The 18,607-nt window shown below is 38.6% G+C and overlaps 1 protein-coding gene across 2 annotated transcripts in view; it reads left to right on the top strand.

Moving 5' to 3' along the window:
- The window catches only part of AOAH (acyloxyacyl hydrolase), a 411,773-nt gene that overhangs the window by 309,325 nt on the left and 83,841 nt on the right, over nt 1-18,607 (top strand). For both annotated transcript variants that reach the window (XM_053714415.1, XM_053714414.1), the window contains exon 17: nt 16,145-16,203. In XM_053714415.1, coding sequence (XP_053570390.1) covers nt 16,145-16,203 — 59 coding nt within the window. The remainder of the gene's footprint in view (nt 1-16,144; nt 16,204-18,607) is intronic.

The following is an 18,607-nucleotide window of genomic DNA, read 5'->3' as shown; positions in this document are numbered from 1 at the left end:
AATTTATGTAAGAACTTACCTGATAAATTCATTTCTTTCATATTAGCAAGAGTCCATGAGCTAGTGACGTATGGGATATACATTCCTACCAGGAGGGGCAAAGTTTCCCAAACCTCAAAATGCCTATAAATACACCCCTCACCACACCCACAATTCAGTTTAACGAATAGCCAAGAAGTGGGGTGATAAAAAAGTGCGAAAGCATATAAAATAAGGAATTGGAATAATTGTGCTTTATACAAAATCATAACCACCACAAAAAAAGGGCGGGCCTCATGGACTCTTGCTAATATGAAAGAAATGAATTTATCAGGTAAGTTCTTACATAAATTATGTTTTCTTTCATGTAATTAGCAAGAGTCCATGAGCTAGTGACGTATGGGATAATGACTACCCAAGATGTGGATCTTTCCACACAAGAGTCACTAGAGAGGGAGGGATAAAATAAAGACAGCCAATTCCTGCTGAAAATAATCCACACCCAAAATAAAGTTTAACGAAAAACATAAGCAGAAGATTCAAACTGAAACCGCTGCCTGAAGTACTTTTCTACCAAAAACTGCTTCAGAAGAAGAAAATACATCAAAATGGTAGAATTTAGTAAAAGTATGCAAAGAGGACCAAGTTGCTGCTTTGCAGATCTGGTCAACCGAAGCTTCATTCCTAAACGCCCAGGAAGTAGATACTGACCTAGTAGAATGAGCTGTAATTCTCTGAGGCGGAATTTTACCCGACTCAACATAGGCAAGATGAATTAAAGATTTCAACCAAGATGCCAAAGAAATGGCAGAAGCTTTCTGGCCTTTCCTAGAACCGGAAAAGATAACAAATAGACTAGAAGTCTTACGGAAAGATTTCGTAGCTTCAACATAATATTTCAAAGCTCTAACAACATCCAAAGAATGCAACGATTTCTCCTTAGAATTCTTAGGATTAGGACATAATGAAGGAACCACAATTTCTCTACTAATGTTGTTGGAATTCACAACTTTAGGTAAAAATTCAAAAGAAGTTCGCAACACCGCCTTATCCTGATGAAAAATCAGAAAAGGAGACTCACAAGAAAGAGCAGATAATTCAGAAACTCTTCTAGCAGAAGAGATGGCCAAAAGGAACAAAACTTTCCAAGAAAGTAATTTAATGTCCAATGAATGCATAGGTTCAAACGGAGGAGCTTGAAGAGCTCCCAGAACCAAATTCAAACTCCAAGGAGGAGAAATTGACTTAATGACAGGTTTTATACGAACCAAAGCTTGTACAAAACAATGAATATCAGGAAGAATAGCAATCTTTCTGTGAAAAAGAACAGAAAGAGCAGAGATTTGTCCTTTCAAAGAACTTGCGGACAAACCCTTATCTAAACCATCCTGAAGAAACTGTAAAATTCTCGGTATTCTAAAAGAATGCCAAGAAAAATGATGAGAAAGACACCAAGAAATATAAGTCTTCCAGACTCTATAATATATCTCTCGAGATACAGATTTACGAGCCTGTAACATAGTATTAATCACGGAGTCAGAGAAACCTCTTTGACCAAGAATCAAGCGTTCAATCTCCATACCTTTAAATTTAAGGATTTCAGATCCTGATGGAAAAAAGGACCTTGTGATAGAAGGTCTGGTCTTAACGGAAGAGTCCACGGTTGGCAAGAGGCCATCCGGACAAGATCTGCATACCAAAACCTGTGAGGCCATGCTGGAGCTACCAGCAGAACAAACGAGCATTCCTTCAGAATCTTGGAGATCACTCTTGGAAGAAGAACTAGAGGCGGAAAGATATAGGCAGGATGATACTTCCAAGGAAGTGATAATGCATCCACTGCCTCCGCCTGAGGATCCCGGGATCTGGACAGATACCTGGGAAGTTTCTTGTTTAGATGGGATGCCATCAGATCTATTTCTGGAAGTTCCCACATTTGAACAATCTGAAGAAATACCTCTGGGTGAAGAGACCATTCGCCCGGATGCAACATTTGGCGACTTAGATAATCCGCTTCCCAATTGTCTACACCTGGGATATGAACCGCAGAGATTAGACAGGAGCTGGATTCCGCCCAAACCAAAATTCGAGATACTTCTTTCATAGCCAGAGGACTGTGAGTCCCTCCTTGATGATTGATGTATGCCACAGTTGTGACATTGTCTGTCTGAAAACAAATGAACGATTCTCTCTTCAGAAGAGGCCAAAACTGAAGAGCTCTGAAAATTGCACGGAGTTCCAAGATATTGATAGGTAATCTCACCTCCTGAGATTCCCAAACTCCCTGTGCCGTCAGAGATCCCCACACAGCTCCCCAACCCGTGAGACTTGCATCTGTTGAAATTACAGTCCAGGTCGGAAGCACAAAAGAAGCCCCCTGAATTAAACGATGGTGATCTGTCCACCATGTTAGAGAGTGCCGAACAATCGGTTTTAAAGATATTGTTTGAGATATCTTCGTGTAATCCTTGCACCATTGCTTCAGCATACAGAGCTGAAGAGGTCGCATGTGAAAACGAGCAAAGGGGATCGCGTCCGATGCAGCAGTCATAAGACCTAGAATTTCCATGCATAAGGCTACCGAAGGGAATGATTGTGACTGAAGGTTTCGACAAGCAGCAATCAATTTTAGACGTCTCTTGTCTGTTAAAGACAGAGTCATGGACACTGAATCCATCTGGAAACCCAGAAAGGTTACCCTTGTCTGAGGAATCAAAGAACTTTTTGGTAAATTGATCCTCCAACCATGATCTTGAAGAAACAACACAAGTCGATTCGTATGAGATTCTGCTAAATGTAAAGACTGAGCAAGTACCAAGATATCGTCCAAATAAGGAAATACCACAATACCCTGTTCTCTGATTACAGACAGAAGGGCACCGAGAACCTTTGTAAAAATTCTTGGAGCTGTAGCTAGGCCAAACGGCAGAGCCACAAACTGGTAATGCTTGTCCAGAAAAGAGAATCTCAGGAACTGAAAATGATCTGGATGAATCGGAATATGCAGATATGCATCCTGTAAATCTATTGTGGACATATAATTCCCTTGCAGAACAAAAGGCAAGATAGTCCTTATAGTTACCATTTTGAACGTTGGTATCCTTACATAACGATTCAATATTTTTAGATCCAGAACTGGTCTGAAGGAATTCTCCTTCTTTGGTACAATGAAGAGATTTGAATAAAACCCCATCCCCTGTTCCTGAACTGGAACTGGCATAATTACTCCAGTCAACTCTAGATCTGAAACACATTTCAGAAATGCTTGAGCTTTTACTGGATTTACTGGGACACGGGAAAGAAAAAATCTCTTTGCAGGAGGTCTTATCTTGAAACCAATTCTGTACCCTTCTGAAACAATGTTCTGAATCCAAAGATTGTGAACAGAATTGATCCAAATTTCCTTGAAAAAACGTAACCTGCCCCCTACCAGCTGAGCTGGAATGAGGGCCGCACCTTCATGTGGACTTAGAAGCAGGCTTTGCCTTTCTAGCTGGCTTGGATTTATTCCAGACTGGAGATGGTTTCCAAACTGAAACTGCTCCTGAGGATGAAGGATCAGGCTTTTGTTCTTTGTTGAAACGAAAGGAACGAAAACGATTATTAGCTCTACTTTTACCTTTAGATTTTTTATCCTGTGGTAAAAAAGTTCCTTTCCCACCAGTAACAGTTGAAATGATGGAATCCAACTGAGAACCAAATAATTTGTTACCCTGGAAAGAAATAGAAAGTAAAGTTGATTTAGAAGCCATATCAGCATTCCAAGTTTTAAGCCATAAAGCTCTTCTAGCTAAAATAGCTAGAGACATAAACCTGACATCAACTCTGATAATATCAAAAATGGCATCACAGATAAAATTATTAGCATGCTGAAGAAGAATAATAATGTCATGAGAATCACGATGTGTTACTTGTTGCGCTAAAGTTTCCAACCAAAAAGTTGAAGCTGCAGCAACATCAGCCAAAGATATAGCAGGTCTAAGAAGATTACCTGAACACAGATAAGCTTTTCTTAGAAAGGACTCAATTTTCCTATCTAGAGGATCCTTAAACGAAGTACCATCTGACGTAGGAATAGTAGTACGTTTAGCAAGGGTAGAAATAGCCCCATCAACTTTAGGGATTTTGTCCCAAAATTCTAATCTGTCAGACGGCACAGGATATAAATGCTTAAAACGTTTAGAAGGAGTAAATGAATTACCCAATTTATCCCATTCTTTGGAAATTACTGCAGAAATAGCATTAGGAACAGGAAAAACTTCTGGAATAACCACAGGAGCTTTAAATACCTTATCTAAACGTTTAGAATTAGTATCAAGAGGACTAGAATCCTCTATTTCTAAAGCAATTAGAACTTCTTTAAGTAAAGAACGAATAAATTCCATTTTAAATAAATATGAAGATTTATCAGCATCAACCTCAGAGACAGGATCCTCTGAACCAGAGGAGTCATCAGAATCAGAATGATGATGTTCATTTAAAAATTCATCTGTAGGGAGAGAAGTTTTAAAAGATTTTTTACGTTTACTAGAAGGAGAAATAACAGACATAGCCTTCTTTATGGATTCAGAAACAAAATCTCTTATATTATCAGGAACATTCTGCACCTTAGATGTTGAGGGAACTGCAACAGGCAATGGTACTTTACTAAAGGAAATATTATCTGCTTTAACAAGTTTGTCATGACAATCAATACAAACAACAGCTGGAGAAATAGCTACCAAAAGTTTACAGCAGATACACTTAGCTTTGGTAGATTCAGCACTTGACAGCGATTTTCCTGTAGTATCTTCTGGCTCAGATGCAACGTGAGACATCTTGCAATATGTAAGAGAAAAAACAACATATAAAGCAAAATTGATCAAATTCCTTAAATGACAGTTTCAGGAATGGGAAAGAATGCCAAAGAACAAGCTTCTAGCAACCAGAAGCAATAAAAAATGAGACTTAAATAATGTGGAGACAAAAGTGACGCCCATATTTTTTCGCGCCAAATAAGACGCCCACATTATTTGGCGCCTAAATGCTTTTTGGCGCCAAAAATGACGCCACATCCGGAACGCCGACATTTTTGGCGCGAAATAACGTCAAAGAATGACGCAACTTCCGGCGACACGTATGACGCCGGAAACGAAAATAGAATTTTTGCGCCAAAAAAGTCCGCGCCAAGAATGACGCAATAAAATGAAGCATTTTCAGCCCCCGCGAGCCTAACAGCCCACAGGGAAAAAGTCAAATTTTAAGGTAAGAAAAAATGGTCAAATCAAAATGCATTATCCCAAATATGAAACTGACTGTCTGAAAATAAGGAAAGTTGAACATTCTGAGTCAAGGCAAATAAATGTTTGAATACATATATTTAGAACTTTATAAACAAAGTGCCCAACCATAGCTTGGAGTGTCACAGAAAATAAGACTTACTTACCCCAGGACACTCATCTACATATAGCAGATAGCCAAACCAGTACTGAAACGAGAATCAGCAGAGGTAATGGTATATATAAGAGTATATCGTCGATCTGAAAAGGGAGGTAAGAGATGAATCTCTACGACCGATAACAGAGAACCTATGAAATAGACCCCTTAGAAGGAGATCACTGCATTCAAATAGGCAATACTCTCCTCACATCCCTCTGACATTCACTGCACGCTGAGAGGAAAACCGGGCTCCAACTTGCTGCGGAGCGCATATCAACGTAGAATCTAGCACAAACTTACTTCACCACCTCCATCGGAGGCAAAGTTTGTAAAACTGAATTGTGGGTGTGGTGAGGGGTGTATTTATAGGCATTTTGAGGTTTGGGAAACTTTGCCCCTCCTGGTAGGAATGTATATCCCATACGTCACTAGCTCATGGACTCTTGCTAATTACATGAAAGAAATGTTGCCAGCCAGGTGGCATTATGAAGTAGCCGGGTCAGTGGGGGCAGTGCAATATTTTGTAATATTATATAATTTTCTGATAAACAAAAAACAGATTAATTGCATAACTTAACATAAATGTATTTAGTGATAATTTGTGAACATTTTTAATATTAGCTAATTTCAGCTTAAAGTGAATGTAAAGCTGAGCGTACTCGCTCACGTCATAGGAACGAATTAAAAAAATTAGGCAGACGTTAATTCATCAAATTTGTACTATTTATTAATATTCTCAGAGTTTTACCTTTTAATACTATAACAATAATCTCCGTTCCTCCGCTTGCCATATTGCTCAATTGATTGACAGATGACGAATCTGCAATCCACTAATTGTTGATGCTAATTTGGTACAATATATATCTATACATATACAGTATATATATATATATATATATATATATATATATATATATAGTGAAGATTGGAGTAGCCGTGTTAGTCCAGTAGATAGATGCTCAAAAAACAAAGTATTGCAGTATGCAGTGATACCTTTTTTATTGGACTAACATAATATTTAAAAGACAAGCTTTCGAGAGTTTTCCTCTCTTCCTCAGGTCTAAAGCAATACTGATCATTCTGATATAGATACACATCACATTGAACAAATAGAAGGGAAGGAGGGGGTGAGAGGGGGGTCATAAAAGCAGAGAATGTGCCTGAAGGAGAAAATAGCTGAGAATAGCCAGAAAGAATAAATAAACAGAGGAGAGTAAATAGGCCAGATGAGAGGAAAAAACAAAAGGAAAAATAAACCAATATAAGACAATAAGATGAGAGATTATAGAAAGTTTTGGTAGTGTGTGAGAAAGCCAGAGTCTACATTAAGTCCTTCATTTCTGGTATTGAAATGTGTGATCATTTTCATCTCAAACGTCTTTCATTCATGAGAGTCTTTGAAATTCCCTTTAAGAATTTTAATCCTGAGGTTAAGGATGGAGTGACCAGTCTGGGGGAAGTGATGACCAACAGGGGTACAATATTCATTTTCCTTGTGGTTTTTGATCGAGTGTCTGTGTAGATTCATTCTGAGATGCAGCTTTAGGCCAGTTTCTCCAATGTAGCAACCTCTGTCACACGCTGTACACTGTATCATGTACACCACATTAGCAGATGAGCACGAATAGGATCCCTTAATATTGTATGATGCGTTGTTGTGTCTGGCTGTGTTGTTGTCACATATATGTTGACACAGTTTGCAGAGTGATTTGTTGCATCGTGCAGTGCCATTCTGTGTGCGCTTCTGTTCTGTGGTTAATTTGCTGCGGACCAATCTCTGTCTCAGGTTAGGCGGTTGTTTGAATGCTAGTATGGGGGGTTCAGGAAATATTTTTTTGAGTGTGGGGTCCTCTGAAATTAGTGGTTGTAGCTCTTTAATAATTTTGCGCACTCCTTCCAGAGTAGGGTTGTAAGTGACTACTAGAGGGGTTCTTGTTTTGTTTTCCTTTTCTTTGTATTGTAGGAGTCTTTCCCGTGGTGTTTTTAGGGCAGATTTGATTTTTTTAGATATTGTCCTTTCCTTGTAGCCCTTTTGCCTAAATGACTCTGACAGTGTACTCAGGTGCAGAACAGAAGCTTACACAGAATGGCACTGCACAATGCAACAAATCACTCTGCAAACTGTGTCAACATATATGTGACAACAACACAGCCAGACACAACAACGCGTCATACAATATTAAAGGATCTTATTCGTGCTCATCTGCTAATGTGGTGTACATGATACAGTGTACAGCGTGTGACAGAGGTTGCTACATTGGAGAAACTGGCCTAAAGCTGCATCTCAGAATGAATCTACACAGACACTCGATCAAAAACCACAAGGATAATGAATATTGTACCCCTGTTGGTCATCACTTCACCCAGACTGGTCACTCCATCCTTAACCTCAGGATTAAAGTTCTTAAAGGGAATTTCAAAGACTCTCATGAACGAAAGACGTTTGAGATGAAAATGATCACACATTTCAATGCCAGAAATGAAGGACTTAATGTAGACTCTGACTTTCTCACACACTACCATAACTTTCTATAATCTCTCATCTTATTGTCCTATATTGGTTTCTTTTTCCTTTTTGTTTTTCCTCTCATCTGGCCTATTTACTCTCCTCTGTTTATTTATTATTTCTGGCTATTCTCAGCTATTTTCTCCTTCAGACACATTCTCTGCTTTTATGACCCCCCTCTCACCCCTTCCCTCCCTTCTATTTGTTGTATGTGATGTGTATCTATATCAGAATGATCAGTATTGCTTTAGACCTGAGGAAGAGAGGAAAACTCTCGAAAGCTTGTCTTTTAAATATTATGTTAGTCCAATAAAAAAGGTATCACTGCATACTGCAATACTTTGTTTTTTGAGCATATATATATATATATATATATATATATATATATATATATATATATATATGTATGGAAATAGAAGGCACTCTCTGGTCTTTTTAGCAAAGGTTATATATTCAAACAAGCGTGACGTTTCGGGGGACACTCCCCTTCCTCAGAGGAAAGGGAGTGTCCCCCCGAAAACATCACGCCTGTTTGAATAAATAACCTTTGCTAAAAAGAACAGAGAGTGCCTTCTATTTCCCTATATATTGAACCGCTGGCACCCTGGCAGCTGAAGACTAAGGTTAAAAAACTTTGTTAAATATGAATATTGCATAAAAATGCTTTTACATGTTTTCATCTACTTAACGGCAAAGGGCTCCAATGCACTTATATATATTACTTGCTCGCAAAGTAACGTGATAGCGCGCCACTTGTAATCTGGCCCTAGGTGTATTTTTGCATTTGAAATAGCTGGTTTTACTTACTGAAAACACCAACCGTAATGAAGATTTTATTACCTAGGTTCTGGCCTTTGTGTATAAGAGACATAGGCCCATAGTTATTAAGGTCTGGCGGACCTGATCCGCAGTGTCGGATCAGGTCCGCCAGACCTTGCTGAATACAGCGAGCAATACGCTCGCCGTATTCAGCATTGCACCAGCAGCTCGCAAGAGCTGCTGGTGCAACGCCGCCCCCTGCAGACTCGCGGCCAATGGGCCGCCAGCAGGGTTGAGTCAATCAACCCGATCGTATTCGATCGGGTTGATTTCCGGCGATGTCTGTCCACCTGCTCAGAGCAAACGGACAGGTTATGGAGCAGCGGTCTTTGTGACCGCTGCTTCATAACTGCTGTTTCTGGCGAGTCTGCAGGCTCGCCAGAAACACGGGGCATCAAGCTCCATACGGAGCTTGATACATATGCCCCATAATCTACCTGTGGACTTAGCCTATTTGAATGATTTTTGTTCTTGAGAACAATGAATTGTGGTTTCAGCGAGAATAAACATCTATTTCAAATACAAAAATAAAGTAGAAATTTCCAATATTTAATATGTTGTAACTGTTATATATGTCACTGGAAACTGGAAGCTCAAACTAATTTTACAGTATTTTGTCCCCTTAGATTTGTTTTGCGATGCTTCACAATTTATTAAAATCTACATTCTAGAAAAAAAGGTTTTAGTTACTTTGCTAAGGATGTGTCACTGCACACATCAGTATGGCTGTTAAAGTCATCTATATCAGCCAGTGAATAGTCTGTCCCTAGAATACAGTTATGCACAAACAAGCACATTGGGTTGCTTGTAATATCAGGTTAAACAGATTTAATACAAAAAATTTTCATGTAAAAAATGTTTAGCATATTAAAATAATGCTCTTTGATTTGAGTGACAGAAATTCTGTTTTGTTCAATTTATCTTGAAAGTGACATAAATATCAAAACGAAATTCCTTTAAAATGGTAATTATGCTTAGGAATTTTTTTTTATCATTGTAATGGATTTTCATTATTTATTTGCCCTGTTTACCTGTTATGTAACTCTGGAAATTATGGTTTTTTTGAGCTTTAACTAGCAAGACTGCAGTGTATCCGTCAGACAACAAAACATTCTGCACAGTGATTGCTTGATATTCGACCATAACTAGCCATAGCACAAGATATAGGATACTATAATCTAGATACTTTTTTATATGCAAATATTTTGTAATAAAATACTTTATTGTTGATATACTGTATACTATGCATGTATAAAATTAGTTTTAATGTCCTTTTAAAGGAGCAGTGTATTATAAAAAAAAAATCCCCTTTAATGTGATCCAAAATATTAATTTTCCTGCTGGAATGTATTACATTTTTTTACAAATAGATCATTTACCTGGTTTTGTCATTTGAAATAGCTGCTTTTGCCTGTTGAAACAGCCATCTACACTGTACATTTAAATGCAGAAGTATTGGCTATAGAAACGCTATCAGGTAGATTACGAGTTATGCGCACTATAGGGAATTTAACGAACGCAACAAAAGTTGCATTATTTCACCCTAAATAGCGCAGCTATTAAAAGTTTTGAAACAGCCGGCTTGTGCTTGTGATATGGTGGAGTTAAGCCCCATACCGCACAAAATACAAGCGCTGTTTTGACGTGCTCGTGAACGCTTTCCCTATAGACATCAATGGGGAGAGCAGGTCAGAAAAAAACACCTCCAGTCACGGAATGAAAAGCTCCCTAATGCAGCCCCATTGATGTCTATGGGGAAAAAAAAAGTAACGTTTAAACATAACACCCTAACATAAACCCCATGTCTAAACACCCCTAATCTGCTGCCCCCGACTTCGCCAACACCTCCATAATGTTATTAACCCCTAATCTGCCACCCCCGATATCGCCGCCACCGAAATAAATGTATTAACCCCCTAATCTGCCACTCCCGATATCACCGCCACTATACTAAAGTTAACCCCTATTCCCTCGCACCCCAATATCGCCCACACTATAATAAAGATATTAACCCCTATTCCTCCGCTCCCCGACATCACCGCCACTAAATAAATTTATTAACCTCTGGCCTCCCACATCACTACCACTAAATAAATCTATTAACCCCTAAACCGCCAGCCCCCCACATCGTAGCAACCTAAATTAAACTATATTAACCCCTAACCCTAACGTAACCGTAACACCCCCTAACTGTAACATAATTAAAATAGAGTTAAATTAAAGTTACAATTATTAACTAAATAATACCTATTTAAAACTAAATACATACTTACCTGTGAAATAAAACCTAAGCTAGCTACAATATAACTAATAGTTATATTGTAGCTAGCATAGGTTTTATTTTTATTTCACAGGTAAGTTTCTATTTATTTTAACTAGGTAGACTAGTTAGTAAATAGATATTTACTAACTACCTACTTAAACTAAATACAAATTTACATGTGAAATAAAACCTAATAAAACTTTACAATTACTAGTACAAGCTACTGAAATTCTATTGGCTGTTCAAATCAGTAGCTCTTATCCTATTGGCTGATTTGAATTTCCAAAATCAAATGAGCCAATAGGAATGCAAGGGACGCCATTTTGAATTGCGTACCTTGCAATGAAGATTAAGTATATGGCGGCGACCATATGAAGAGGATGCTCTGCGCCGGATGTCATCAGGATGGACCCGGTCTGCGCCTCCGGGATGAAGATAGAAGATGCTGCCTGGATGAAGATGGAGCCGCCAGGATGAAGGTCCTTCATGCAGGACTTCAGCAACTGTAAGTGGATCTTCGAAGATTAGTGTTAGGATTTTTTAAACTTTTTTGGGTGTTTTTTTAGGGTTTGGGCTTTTCTTAAAAATAACTAAATGCCCTTTTCAGGGCACTGCAAGAGAGCTAAATGCCCTTTTAAGGGCAATGCCCATACAAATGCCCTTTTCAGGGCAATGGGTAGCTTAGGTTTTTGTTAGAGTAAGTTTTTTTTTTATTTTGGGCGGTTGGTTGGGTGGTGGGTTTTACTGGTCTTTGTATTTTTTTTTATAGGTAAAAGAGCTTTTTAACTTAGGGTAATGCCCTACAAAAGGGCCTTTTAAGGGCTATTGGCAGTTTATTGTAGGCTAGGTTTTTTTTTTATTTTGGGTGGGCTTTTTTATTTTCATAGGGCTATTAGATTAGGCGTAATACTTTTTTATTTTTGATAATTTCGTTTGCTATTTTTCGTAATTTAGTGTTTTATTTTTTTGTAATTTAGTATTTTTTATTTTTTGTAATTAGATACTTTGTAATATTTATAGTAGTGTTAGGATTTTTTTAAAGGTATATTTTAGTTGTCTTTAATTGGTAGTTAATTTAATTTTAGTTTATGATAGGGAAATTTTAATTTTAATATAAAGTTAGGGGGGGCGTTAGGTTTAGGGGTTACTAGTTTTAATTAGTTTATTGCAATATGGGGGGCTTTCAGTTTAGGGGTTAATAGGTTTATTATAGTGGCGGCGGTGTAGGGGTTAATAACTTTAGTATAGTGGGGGCGATGTGGGCGGACGGCAGATTAGGGGTTAATAATATTTAAATAGTGTTTGCTATGCTGGAGGGTGGCGGTTTAGGGGTTAATAACTTTATTATAGTGGTGACGATGTTGGAGAGCGGCGGAAAAGGGGTTAATAAATTTTATTAGTGGCAGTGATGTTGGGAGCGGCAGATTATGAGTCAATAGGTTTAATATAGTGTTTGCGATGCGGGAGGGCCTTGGTTTAGGGGTTAATAGGTAGTTTATGGGTGTTAGTGTAGTTTGTAACACTTTAGTTATAAGTTTTATGTAATAGTTTTGTTGCATAAAACTCATAAGTGATGTCGCGAACCTAAAATATTGCGTTTCGCAAACGGCGGACGCAAACTTCCACAACTGTTCGTGAACGGGCGAACCGGGCGAACCGCCATAGACTTCAATAGGCAGGAGAATTTTAAAACCCACAGGGACTCTTTCTGGCCACAATAGTGATGGAAAAGTTGTTTCAAGGGTACTAACACCTGGACTGTGGCATGCCGGAGGGGGATCCATGGCAAAACTCCCATGGAAAATTACATAGTTGATGCAGAGTCTGGTTTTAATCCATAAAGGGCATAAATCACCTAACATTCCTAAATTGTTTGGAATAACGTGCTTTAAAACATCAGGTATGTACACTACTGTTACACCAGATATGAGTTGCACTGGGGTGACACTGTGCCCTGGCAGGCAGGCACTGAAACGCACACGTGTGAAGGAAACTGACTGCTATTATTTAACACAGTCAAAAAAGTGTTGTTTTTTTTTAAATCTACACTACTGTTACACCAGATATGAGTTGCACTGGGGTGAGAGCAAAAGATCAGATGGTAGTTAAGCGCTAAAAGCGAGGGTTGTGAGAGGATGCTGTTGATCTATAAATAAAGCTATGTGACGGCGTATATTATGGATATAAATTCTAATATTAGAATTGGCGATAAGTGCTGTGTAGGTACCAGTACTAAAAATAAGTGTGGATAATGTCAATATATATATATATATATATTGGTATAATATAGTGAACTAAAAGAATGAAAGATGCGAAGAGAGTACAAATATAGATACAATTTATTAAAACAAAGGTTTAAAACAATATATTGAGTATAAGGCAAATAAAAACATATGTATCTAAAATTGCAGGGACGTCTCCCTTATTCGTTACTATTAGTAACAGTTGATAAAAAAGATCAAATGGCAGTGTAAAGTACTTGCGTTTTTAAAGTGATGTTAGCAACTGTGGAGTAAAAATGTATCTCCTAAGATGTTCAGTAAAGATGCAAGGTAACTGTCGGGTAGAGACCGCGTTGTGTACGGCTTGGCGTTACCAGATGGTATTGAGTGCGCCTTTTACGTGACCGGTGTGACGTCACTGATGTCGGTTGCGTACGGCGTTTCTATGGTAGCCCCTATTCCGCAAAGATTGTGGAAGTCTTGGGGGAATAAGTGTAGAACTTGGCGGTCAAAATAAATGACTTGATGGTTGCTTAATGTAACATGGGGATAGGTGATCCTCAAAAATGTGCAGGCTGTGCGGTCGCGATATAGCGACTAAAAATGCGGTTTGTTTCCTTTGGTTGCTAGTAGCAACTGGTGGATCCTTTTGATGTTGAAACTTGGCGGTCGTTCAAAAACGACTATTTGGGCAGGTGTATCTTTGCGGTCGTTTCAAAAACAACTATAACGACTAGAAAGTCTTTGATTAGAAGAGCTTGGCGGTCACTATATAGCGACTAGGAGATCTTTGCGGTCGTTAGTAACGACTCTGGTGTTCACGGGATACACAGAGGGCTGGAGCCAGGCACAAAATGTAATATTATTGTACACTGGAGGGGAATTCAATAGTTAAGCTGGGGTATTAATCTCTAGCGCTTATAATTTTATCTTTTTCTTGCACTGGGGTGACACTGTGCCCTGGAAGGCAGGTACTTAAACGCACACGTGTGAAGGAAACTGACTGCTATTATTTAACACAGTCAAAAAAGAGTTGTTTTTTTAAATGTACACTACTGTTACACCAGATATGAGTTGCACTGGGGTGACACTGTGCCCTGGCAGGCAGGCACTTAAACGCACACGTGAGAAGGAAACTGACTGCTATTATTTAACACAGTCAAAAAAGTGTTGTTTTTTTTAAATCTACACTACTGTTACACCACATATGAGTTGCACTGGGGTGACACTGTGTCCTGGCAGGCAGGCACTGAAACGCACACGTGTGAAGGAAACTGACTGCTATTATTTAACACAGTCAAAAAAGAGTTGTTCTTTTAAATGTACACTACTGTTACACCAGATATGAGTTGCACTGGGGTGACACTGTGCCCTGGCAGGCAGGCACTTAAACGCACACGTGAGAAGGAAACTGACTGCTATTATTTAACACAGTCAAAAAAGTGTTGTTTTTTTTAAATCTACACTACTGTTACACCACATATGAGTTGCACTGGGGTGACACTGTGTCCTGGCAGGCAGGCACTGAAACGCACACGTGTGAAGGAAACTGACTGCTATTATTTAACACAGTCAAAAAAGTGTTGTTTTTTTTAAATCTACACTACTGTTACACCAGATATGAGTGGTGGCACTGGGCAAGTGGGCACAGTATACGCTGTGAGCCTGACACACATGCTGGCAGGCAGGCAGGCAACTGCAATTTGATTACACAGGGAAAAAAAAAAAAGCAGCCCTAAAAAGGGCTTTTTGGGGTGCTGTCCTTACAGCAGAGATCAGATGAGTCCTTCAGGACTGTAGTGGACACTGAATACACTAGCCTAGCTATAGATTTCCCTACTAAATCAGCAGCAGCTACACTGTCCCTTCTCTCACTAACAATGCAGCTTCCGAATGAATCTAAAATGGATGCTGTCCAGGAGGTAGGAGGGTCTGGGAGGGAGGGTCTGCTGCTGATTGGCTGGAATGTGCCTGCTGACTGTGAGGTACAGGGTCAAAGTATTACTCAATGATGACGAATAGGGGGCGGATCAAACATCGCATATGTTCACCCGCCACGGCGAACGCGAACATGCTATGTTCGCCGGGAACTATTCGCCGGCGAACAATTCGCGACATCACTACTCATAACTACTGCTATCAGATTGCGAAACAGATCTTGTCGGTATAGGCTGGAACGCAAGCTTTTTAGCCTCACCACAAAACTCGTAATGGCTGCGCTATGGAAGTCCCATTAAAAAGCGTAATTTTTATGAGTACAGGACTGACGTTGCGTTACAGGCTAAAATGCGGTACAGCTATACCGACAAGACTCGTAATGGCTGTGTTGCTGTTTTAACGCTGAAATTACATTTTTTCAGCGTTAAAACCCGAACACAAAACTTGTAATCTAGGTGAAAGTAAACAAAAAGTATCAAAATTCAGCCCCCAGTGTGGGTGGGGGAAAAAAAGGTACTAAAGTGTTCATTTTCAGATGTGCTCTGTAAGTATGGGCCTGCATGTGTACAGACAGAGATACGATAGGGAGGCCTTTGTGTACAGAGAGAAAAAAAAGATGAAGAAATCTTGTCTCCCTGCCTGCTCAGCCCATTTAGATGGTTGTTGTTTCAATTAGCAAAAACTGCTATTTCATATACAAAAATATAGCTAAATTTACTATTTCAAATACATTTTATACCCTGCAGCTGATCTAACAAGTCATTGAATCACATTAAGGGAAAGTAATTTTACAGCACACTGTCCCTCTAAGCAGCAATTTAAGGTTGAGAAACCAACTTTTCTTCTCTGTTAGTTCCATTTATTTTCCTGTATCCAAGCAACTGCTACACAGTTTCACGATACAAATTGTTGAATTTGTAATCTACTTATCTCTGTTCTGGAACATTTAATATCGTTTTATATTGGAAAATAAATAAATCAATATCTCATTTTATACAGGTGAATTAAATAAGGATGTTACGTATGCACAACTGTACAGTTTTCTCAGCTGCCTTCAGGTAAGATAACACTGATAAAATCCTGTATCACATTCTAATGCACAGTTACATTTCACTTGAACTTCTATTGTACGAATATACTTTAACATATCTAGTGACATCTATAGATTATATGGTATAAAATTAGTTATTTGCACATAATTACTTTAACCCATTCAGTGATGTATTTTATCTTTTGTGCTGCCCTTGTTCCTGAGAAATCTACTGACCCCAGATCCTGCAACACCCACCAATTTTAGCTCATATTTCCTTTTTTTTCCTCTCAAAACTAAATGCCAGGAATGCAGTGTGAATTCAAGCACTAAAACTAGACAACCAGGAATCATAGATTTGTAATTTAGAGAGCATACGGGTGGGAAGGCAACCTGCTGTAAAACTATCCATCAAATTTTGTATTCCCCTTACAGGGACAGTCAGCACCAACATTTTTGTTGTTTAAAAAGAAAGATAATCCCTTTATTACCCATTCCCCTGTTTTGCACAACCAACACTGTTATAGAAATATACTTTTTACCTCTGTGATTACCTTGTATCTATGCTTCTGCAAACTGCCCCCTTATTTCAGTTCTTTTGATAGACTTGCATTTTAGCCAATCAGTGCTCACTCCAAGGTAACTTCACGTGCATGAGCTCAATGTTATCTATATGAAACACATGAACTAATGCCCTCTAGTGGTCAAAATGCATTCAGATTAGAGGCAGACTTCAAGGTCTAAGAAATTAGCATATGAACCTCCTAGGTTTAGCTTTCAACTAAGAATATCAAGAGAACAAAGCAAAATTTGTGATAGAAGTGAATTGGAAAGTTGTTTACAATTACATTCCCTATTTAAAAAGAGAGTAAACACTTTGAGATTTTGCTATAAAATGCTTAATTCTGCTGGAGCCAAACAATGGGTATTTTATTAACACAATGTTATGTCATCTCCAGAGAAGTACAGATTGGCTCCTATGAATAAAGGGGTGGGAGTGGATTGACCATTGATAAACAATTGCATCAAACAATGTGTTAACCTGTTCTAAAATGTTAAGACTCTGCTGCTGTGTTAATCTATTGAGATACAGCTGCAAAAAAAGGTTGTAATTACAACTGGCCATTAAATCCTGCTGCTCTAGGCTCAAGCCTAGTTGACCTAGGCCAAAGTACACCTCTGGTTTAGGTTGCATGTCATGACAAAGCTGTGTACATTGTAGTGTTAACTGCATAAAATACCTCATATTTTGTTTATACCTTGTAAAAAATACATTCTAGATTGTCAAGGTTTATATGTTCAACAAGAAATAAGAAGTCATATAAGCTTACAGTTTATTCAGCAGTAGAGACAGAACTCAAGTAAAACAAATAGGTAATTTGCACCAGACTTTTCTTATCTGCAGTGAGCACACTCATGTGAGAGGTCAGAGGTAATATAGCTGAGCTGGCTCCTCTAATAAGGTACACGGTGGGTGAAGTTTGGCTATTGATAAACAATTGCAGAGGCTGATCATTTGTTTTATAAATGCTTAGGCCTAGCTTCCATTGAGGTGGTAAATTATGGAAACTGGTCTTACTTAAAAATTCTCCATATACTTTAAAGGATATAAAAGTTTTTATCACCAGTTTCTATAGGTTACCACCTCAATGGAAATGAGGCCTTAGATGTATTGATTTTATAGCAACACAAAAGTAATGTCTTGTAATAACAAGGGGCTAGTTTCCATTGAGGTGGCAAAAACATTTATCTCCATTAAAGGGCTAGTTTCCATTGAGGTGGTAAATTTTGGAAACAGGTGGTAACAAAAAAAATTCTCTATTGACGTTTATAGAGATAAATGTTTAAAAAGATAAATGATAGGAGAGAAGCGCAGACACGATGATTCAAGTGTAAAGTTTTATTTATAGCAACACACGCTATATATGTACTCACAAGAAATTCATAAAATATAGACACATCAGGTGTGAAATCCTCCGTGCTCCAAGAAGTAATGCCAGGCTTAGAAGAAGCTGAGAAGATGTATAAGCATAAATGTCCAATCCCTGGGTGTGGATTGCGCAGCAGACAGTTCAAAACACCCGGCTCAGCACGTAGGACGAATGAGACACACACCCTTGGCTGTGATACAATAGGATACCTCAAAAAGTGCACGTAGCACAAGAGGACCTACGGCAGCCTCACTGGGCTAAAACAGTAGCTAAACAGTACATTCTACGCATTTCGTCCCGATCGACGGGACTTTCTCAAGAACTGATGTACAATCAATGCTTAGTCTTTAATAAAAGGGGAATTCCCCAGAACCGCCTTCCCATTAGACCAATCAAACTGGAAATTCACCATATAGGCGTATTATAAAAGATTGGGCATCGTAACAAAATTAAAAAGGTAAATTGCCCTCTATAAATGAGTGTGTAATGATTCTTGGGAAT

The sequence above is a fragment of the Bombina bombina genome, chromosome 5 (assembly GCF_027579735.1).
Source record: "Bombina bombina isolate aBomBom1 chromosome 5, aBomBom1.pri, whole genome shotgun sequence".
Taxonomy (NCBI): Eukaryota; Metazoa; Chordata; class Amphibia; order Anura; family Bombinatoridae; genus Bombina; species Bombina bombina.
Note: the sequence above shows the minus strand (reverse complement) of the source record. Positions and strands in the feature narration are given on the sequence as shown.